General features: G+C 44.4%; 1 protein-coding gene across 4 annotated transcripts in view; it reads left to right on the top strand.

Moving 5' to 3' along the window:
- The window catches only part of LOC115344281 (charged multivesicular body protein 3), a 35,397-nt gene extending 30,502 nt beyond the window's left edge, over positions 1–4,895 (top strand). For all 4 annotated transcript variants that reach the window (XM_030021348.2, XM_030021327.2, XM_030021318.2 and 1 more), the window contains 3 exons: positions 2,006–2,127; positions 3,237–3,351; positions 4,331–4,895. In XM_030021348.2, the coding sequence (XP_029877208.1) occupies positions 2,006–2,127; positions 3,237–3,351; positions 4,331–4,464 (371 nt within the window). In that variant the 3' untranslated portion in view covers positions 4,465–4,895. The remainder of the gene's footprint in view (positions 1–2,005; positions 2,128–3,236; positions 3,352–4,330) is intronic.
- The last annotated feature ends 2,706 nt before the right edge of the window (positions 4,896–7,601 follow it).

Below are 7,601 nucleotides of genomic sequence, written 5' to 3' on the forward strand. Positions count from 1 at the left end.
ACATTCCTGCAGTCCCCTTAAAAGATCCATAATAAGTTTTTCCTGAGTCCAAACATGCTCTTTTCCCTCGCATTCTGTAATGAGTCCTATATTCCTGTAGGCAATAACCCCCCTTCAGCCTGCAGGATGTTTCCCCACTGCCCTGTCCAGATGGGTTTCCCACCCTGGGCTCTGGAGTAGTAGCTCCCCAGAGCTCCCAGTTATCTTCGTAGGGTTCCTACCCCTCGTTGTTCCCTAGATCCTTGCTGGCTCTCTGTGTTCCCGCTGATTAGCTACTCAACAGATAATCTAACACCTCTCCTCAGAGCCTGAGGGTTGCAGTGACAGGAGAATCACATGCTGTGAAACAGAACTCTCTTCTAGTAATTTGGGGCACATTTTCAGTGTGCCTTCCTCAACAGTTTGAATGTGTGCCTAATAACCCTGTATCCTTGTGGAGCCTGTCGTTACTGATTTGGACAGGATCTGTAATGAGAAGTTTATTTCCTTCAGTAGAATTCCCTTAATCTTGTAAATGTTTCTCTAGCAAGAGTCTTAAGACACTTACTAAGTCCTAAATGGAGATGGGGAGGCAGTGTTTGATTTCCTTGATGTGGATGAATTGATTTGCCCTGCGGCTTAATACCTAGGTCTCTGTAAACCCTACTTGGTCCTTTGTGCTCCCTGAGTACCAGCATATTTCCCTCATTCCTTATCCATATCAGAAATCTGTTGTAATAGACTTCCTGCAGTATTTTCCATACCTTAGAGCGTTTTAGCCTATAGCAAGAGCAGAGCAGAAAGCATTAAAGACAGGGAAAGGCTCGGCGGATGTTAACATGCTACTGAAATGTCAGAGTATTCCCCCCACCCAGCATTATCCAAGCTAGTTGCTAGTAGATTTTAACACTAGATGAGTGATAAATCAGCAGTTGCAACGTGAACCTTAAGTGTTATCTTAGGACAGGTCGAATGTGGCTCCCATGTACCTCATTCAGGAAGGGGAAGCAGTGGCCATCCTTGCAGCTTGAAGTGTCCTTTAAAAGGAAGAACTCAAAGCAGCCTCTTCCTTATTACCGCTACCAGCACCTTCATCTTACTGGGAATGTTCTGTTATGCTTACCTGAGCAATAGGAAGGAATCTAGAATTCAGTCTGGGGCTTCTATTAGCTTGCTTCATCTTGGGAAATTACTGCTAAAGGCAAGGTTTCTGTTAGTTTGTTAACATTACACTTGTAATGTTCTTAAAGAAATTAAGTATTAAAATGAAAAATAATATATGCTGTACCTTCATTTTGCTTCATTAAGGAGTGACCATTTTATATACAAACAGGTAAGTTCTCCATGACTAGGAAGCTGTGCAGTTAGGATGGCACAATTCAAGAACCTCAAAGTACCCTTAATTATTACATTTTGATCTTGGTATATCAACGTATGTGAGAAGAGCTTATAAGCTATATTATGAGAATAGCCTCTGGAAAGAGTATTGTTAAATTCAATTTAAATTACACTGATTTCCTGCTTATCTGCTTTGGTATTAATTTTCTAGCTTACTGTTTGATGTGAAACTGTTGCAGTAGAAATTCTGCCAGAGTTAGCTTCCTCTACCCAGCGTGGGGCAGAGGGTCACTTGTTTGGTCAGCAGTCAGACGTGGAGTTGGACTAGCTCTGCCGGGGAAACCCTCAGCAAGACTTCTGGCTGCCGAGGAGCAGAGCTCCTCAGGGATCTCTTGTTATGAACTGGAGGGCAAGCGGGTTGAAATCTTTCTGCAGGGAATTTGGATTGCTCCAGGTAATCATACAGGACCAGTATCTTTGCTAGAAACTTATTTTTTTTCCCCAGTGTGGGTAGGAGTTGAGCTTTTCCAGGAAGGCAGACAAGAATGAAGCAGCAGGATGTCCATTTCTTTTTTTAATTAAATTGCCTAAATGCAAACAAGTTTCTATCCATGTAGGAAGGATATAATTTCTCTGCTTTTGGTGGTGCAGCGATCCTTCAAGCTTTCTCTATGCCTCTCCTTCACAGCTGTCCTTAGAGTAGCAGGTTCGTTGCAGAAGAGCACAGAAGTCATGAAAGCTATGCAAAATCTAGTAAAAATCCCTGAAATCCAAGCAACGATGAGGGAGTTGTCCAAAGAGATGATGAAGGTAAGATCTACAACATAAATAAGACCTGGGTGAACAAGAGGTGGTGGTTCAGTGTGCTGGAGTGCTGTGTGACTGCTTAGGCGGCCCCTTTGTCAGAGGGCTTGTATGAGCTCGGACAAACACAAATTAAAGGAGCACATCAATGGCTGGGGACTTTCTAGCAAGTTAGTGTAAGTATGTGGGGAAAACCCTGACTCAGCAATACCTGCAACACATTTGGTGTAAAGCTTGAAGCTGAAAAAAAGCTGCTCAGGTTGAGGATGGAAGGAGGAAGATAGGTCCCCGTACAGAGCGGTTACGGCTTGGTCATCCTGGTTCCAAGGGCTGGGGGAGACCGACGCTCACAGCAGGATTCGTGCCCAGTGACTGCCTGTATCCCTTCTGTTTGTTCTGGGGGAGACTGAACTTCCTGATTTCAGGGATGAAAATATATATTCAGAAAGACCCACCACAGGCTATTGTGGAGTGGGAAGCTGAAAGTCCCATCTTGGGCAAGATGGCTAGTCTGATCCTGCGTTTAAAACACCTAGCTTATTGTCTCCATGTGATGAAAGTGCTTTGATTATTTTTTCAACTACCAAAATTGCTTTTTCCCCTTCTTACCACTCTAGACTGTTTATTTCAAATCAGAATTTTACCATTGTGCAGGTTGCAGGCCCTGCAGAGGAACGTTTTCAAACGCAGAAAGAAAAAAGGGAACCTATGATGTCAAACGCTAATTTTACAGCATATTACACAATTTATGCTTCATGACTGAAGTCTGCAGTTGTACTTCACATTCTTGGAGCAAGCTGGGTTGTCGGTGTTTAGACATGGAGCAAGAAGGAATAATAGCTTGAGGGTTTCAAAGTGAGAACATGTGTATTTAATCCTCAATTTTCTTACCACTTTTCCTGTGTGCCAGTTGCACAGATGTGTGCTTAAACCGTAGGCAAGTGTGTTGGCCAACCCTTACGCAAGAGGAGAGCCTCGATCCGGAAAGCTGGAGCAGTGAGCAGGCAGTTGTTAAATGCCTGGATAGGTGTAACCTGATCTCCAAAGTAGGAAGTGCATCCTCTTACCCTGCTGTTTCCAAGGGCATCACGCACTGCCTTTTTGTTTTATGCTAGGCTGGTATTATAGAGGAAATGCTGGAGGACACCTTTGAAAGCCTGGAGGACCAGGAGGAAATGGAAGAGGAAGCTGAGATGGAAATTGACAAAATCCTTTTTGAAATTACAGCTGGTGAGTTTGTGTGTGTGTGCGTGTGCGTTTGCTGAGAGCAGAGCCTAGCCCCTGCTCTGCTCAACAAGGCGCAGCAATTTACATCTATTCTGACTTAACGGCGCTCTCCCAGTGGTGTCTTCGCCTTTGCCAATAGGCAGAGTGCTCTGACAGACTGGTTTCTCAGGGAATACTGGCTGAGAAGGCTGGTGCGGTTCAGTAAAGCATAGGTAATACGCATCAGCTGATGTCTGTGCAGTTCTGTAATTGAGGCTTTAACAGATCAGTGTTTGTCTGTACAGTGGATCCTCTCAACAAGGTGAAGTTTATATGATTGACTAGGTATACTATGATTAATGAAGTCGGGAAATAAACTTGGCTGCATTGCCTTGAGTCTGAGGCTATGTTGTGATTCCTGACTGTAAAATGCTGTTAGTGTCTTGAGTTGTGGGAGGTGTGGAAACCACACAAAACAAACAAAAAACCCCCCTTAAAACCAAAACCCACCCCAAACCCCAAGCTTCTGCCTTACAGCTGATGAAGTAGCGATCTGCTGTGTTAGTAATTTGACTTAGATAACGCTTAGAATGCTCCTTACCTGAATTTCTAGTGGCGTGACAAATGCAGGTACTGGAGCCGTGTTCAGCTGGAAGGTGCCGAAAGCCCAGTTCCCCAGCCCCTGGCTTGTTGCCTTCCCTTGTTTCTCACATCCTGCTTTCCTTTTTTCCATCCCGTTTCCTGGCTGGGAGCAGCTCCCTTCCCGCCGGGTGGGTGGTGGGAGCTCCTCCCCGGCTTGACTGCAGCCACAGAGGCTGGGGAAGGGCTGACAGGCGGTTCTGCTGCGTGTCAGCCAACAGCCCAGGGCTGATCAGCTCAAACAGTTCTGGTTGCGTGACCTCTACCACAAGGGAGTGGTTGAATTATTTCAGATGTACCCGAAAGCTGCTCATTGTTAAATCAAGAGGTGATGCACACTAACGAGCCTGCGTGTTGTTTGCAGGGGCCTTGGGTAAAGCACCTAGTAAAGTCACGGATGCTCTTCCGGAGCCCGAACCCATGGGAGCGGCCGCCGCTGTTGATGAGGAGGAAGACATTGAAGCAATGCAGTCGCGATTAGCTACCCTCCGTAGCTAAGGATGAAAACGAATGTGTACAGTTTGCCTTTTTTGTTTTGCAATGGGATATTCTGTCCTACCTTCAGAACGCAAAACTTAATATGTGAGAATACTTTATATAATATATAAAACTTTTTTTTCTGTTCCTGGGGATTGTATTCTCCAAGAAACTACTGTAATATACTTCTTCTTGGGGAGTGCAGTCTGTACAGATTATCTTACTGTTTTCTGTTCAGCCCATCTCCCCTGTGAGAGGCTGTGGTGAAATGGCAATGGTGGTGTAATGTTAGGTATTTTTAGATATAAAGTCCTGAAATACGTTCTTAGCTTCAAGTAGCATCTTTCCCTAAAAGGCACTTTGGTGTAATCTGCTACCAAAAACCTTCAGCAGTGTAAGGTTTTTGTTTTTCTGAATCACTACACATTTTATTAAAGCTGCTTTTAACAGTTGCTGCCATGCATCAGTTCAGTCTGCATCACTGTACTATCTACCTCTAACAGTTCCCTCTTGGTTTTAAATACCTGTTTGGTTTTTTTTTTCTTTAGCACATTTAGGGCCTTCACAGCCTAGTGAAAGAAAAGCTTTCAGTCAGAGCAGCTGTTAAGTAGTAATGTATGTTCATGGGAGAGCCTCATTTAGGAAAGGTGGGGTTAAGCTGATGAGAAATCCGTTGGCAGAGGTAGGAGGTGGGCCCTGACACATGAAGGTGCCAGTGAAGTTTCACTGGACCCTGAGGCAGGGGCCAGGCCCAGGGAGGTGATGTGCAGCGCTCTTGAGACAGCGGTTGGGCAGGTCTGATCCACATAATTACCTTTTTCCATCTTTCAAGATTGATAAAAATTAAACCTGGTACACACCAGGCTTCTGAGAACAGTTGTGGCCCATCGCAGCTGCAGAGCAGCAGCATTTGTTCCCCACCTTACTCATCTGCAACCCAGTAATGGAATACAGCAGCTGGAGAGGCAAACAGTTGCTAGCCAGAGATCTTCTTCAGGGCTTTTGTTAGTCACTGCAGTACTGCACCAAACAGGAGGTTCACTTCAGCTGTCTGAACATCCTCTTTATCATTCCAGGTACTATCACTTCACTATCCCACAACCACAAGTGGTGAAAAGCCATCTGCTGCTTACATTACGTGTTTTTAGGGTCAAAGGAGAGGTGTCTCTCACTGAAAAACTTTAGGCAACTTCAGTTTGCAAAGCAAGTATCCACTCTGACTCTTAGCAGAACATGTCAATGCCACAAGAACCTCACAGGCAAAGGAAAGAGTTTCTAATTTTAGGGGAGACTTAGTTTTCTTTTGGTAAGTCTATAAATAATTGTATTCCAAGGGTAGAGGAACAGACAAGGCACACGGATGCCTGGAGGGTGTCCAACAACTTCCAGTTTCAGCCATAAAAAGCAGAGGGGCCAAGTGCTGTTCACCCTCACACCAGTGGGTGGCAAATACAGGCACAGCTGCAGCAGCAAACTGTGTGATTCAAACCTTCCATCTCCACCCCAAACGTTAACAACAACAGGCAAATGGGACAGTTTGTTTCTTGTGGTCTTAAAAATCCAGAGAGGACAGATCAGGAAGAAGAAAAAGCAGCTGAAGAGTCAGTAAGATGGGGTAGATAACAGGTGCAATAAAAACAGATTGAACAACAGCGCATTGGTAAGAAAGTTCAAAATCCAACATCAACAATGGGTCTTTTCATACGTACATAAGTGCGTATAAGATCAGGGTGGTGACTCATTTCACTGGCTCAGAGGTAAGGTGCCTGTACTCCAGCTCCCCACAACTACTCCAGCTGGCTCCAAGAAAAGCAATTAGACTGCTTTATTTCATTTACTTCAGACTTGATACTGCAAGAAAGAACATTCATTGTCTTTAAGACTACTTAACTAGTTGAAGCATGAAATGCCAAATCAAGGTTTTATTGCTCTTCCTCAGGAAAGCCAGCTGAAGCAACTAGAAACAAGCCAGTCTATTTGCTGTCAGAGGCCTCAGCAAGCAGAGGTGGAGAGGAGTTCTCACTGAACACAGGGACAAAGTGTTGCTGAGCTTAAATTCTGCTAACAGCATAAGCCAAGTGAACCAGAACATTTCCCCGCACAAGGAGAACACTGCAGCACTTGCATTGCCTCAGTTCCTCGCCCAGCATTATGGATCTTGACACAGTGAGCTGTTAATGGTCACCTAAAGATCCACAGACTTGACACGCGAAGGGACACAGACAGCCCAGGCCAGACAGTAACCACACACCAACTTCATTTGTGTTTCTGCTGCTGCTTCAGTTGCTCTGGGGGCCTGCTTTTGTCTCAATTTTGAGAGGCAGGAAGCAGATGCACCTATTCACAGCAGACAAACCTTTCATGAGCCCACTTCATTCTGACCTGAGAGACCTACTCCCTGCAAGTCACTGCAGCCTCTGCTCCACTTCAGATACTGAGGGATGGGTAAGAGGAAGTTTCTTTGGAAAAAAAAAAACAAACCAAACCCCAAAAACAAAACAAAAACCCCCAAACAAACAAAAAAACCACACAAAAAACCCCCCAAAACACCAAAACTGTCACCTGCAACAGAACAGTTAATGCTGATCATTAGTAGCAGGTGAAGTACTACAGGGAGGGGAAATTTGCACAGATTTGCACAGAGTTTGCCAATTTGTTGCTAACTAGGAAGTTCCCCTTCTGCTTGGCTCTTCCCAACAGCTATCCTGCACAATTCAGTGCTGGAAAGGACACTGAAGAACAGAAGCATTCATTTTATCTTGGCTTATCGTGTTCGATGAGAGATGTGCTTTTTCCACTCTTGAAGCCTGTGCCTGTTTTAAGTTTGATGATGTTTTCAGTCTTTCTCTAAGTAATTTTGGAGCAATGTGTGTGTCATTTAAGACTGAAGCTGCAAAACTCATTTGATACAGACCATAGTACTGGCGTTGGCTGAGAAGCAGTAGCCAAACTAAGTCATGCTTTGGTTAACCAAAAAAAAAAAGCTGTAAGACAGATCTGAAAGGCTGCTAGACAGATCGCTAAATTCAATACCCTAACCCTTCAGATACATTAAAAGCAGTATATGATACACAACTTGCTTTTGCATTTCAAAGCACTGCATCAAATTAATTACATTTTAAAGAGTCAATTGAAGAAGCCAGGCAAGGAACAATATC

The sequence above is a fragment of the Aquila chrysaetos genome, chromosome 1, assembly GCF_900496995.4.
Source record: "Aquila chrysaetos chrysaetos chromosome 1, bAquChr1.4, whole genome shotgun sequence".
Classification (NCBI taxonomy): Eukaryota; Metazoa; Chordata; class Aves; order Accipitriformes; family Accipitridae; genus Aquila; species Aquila chrysaetos.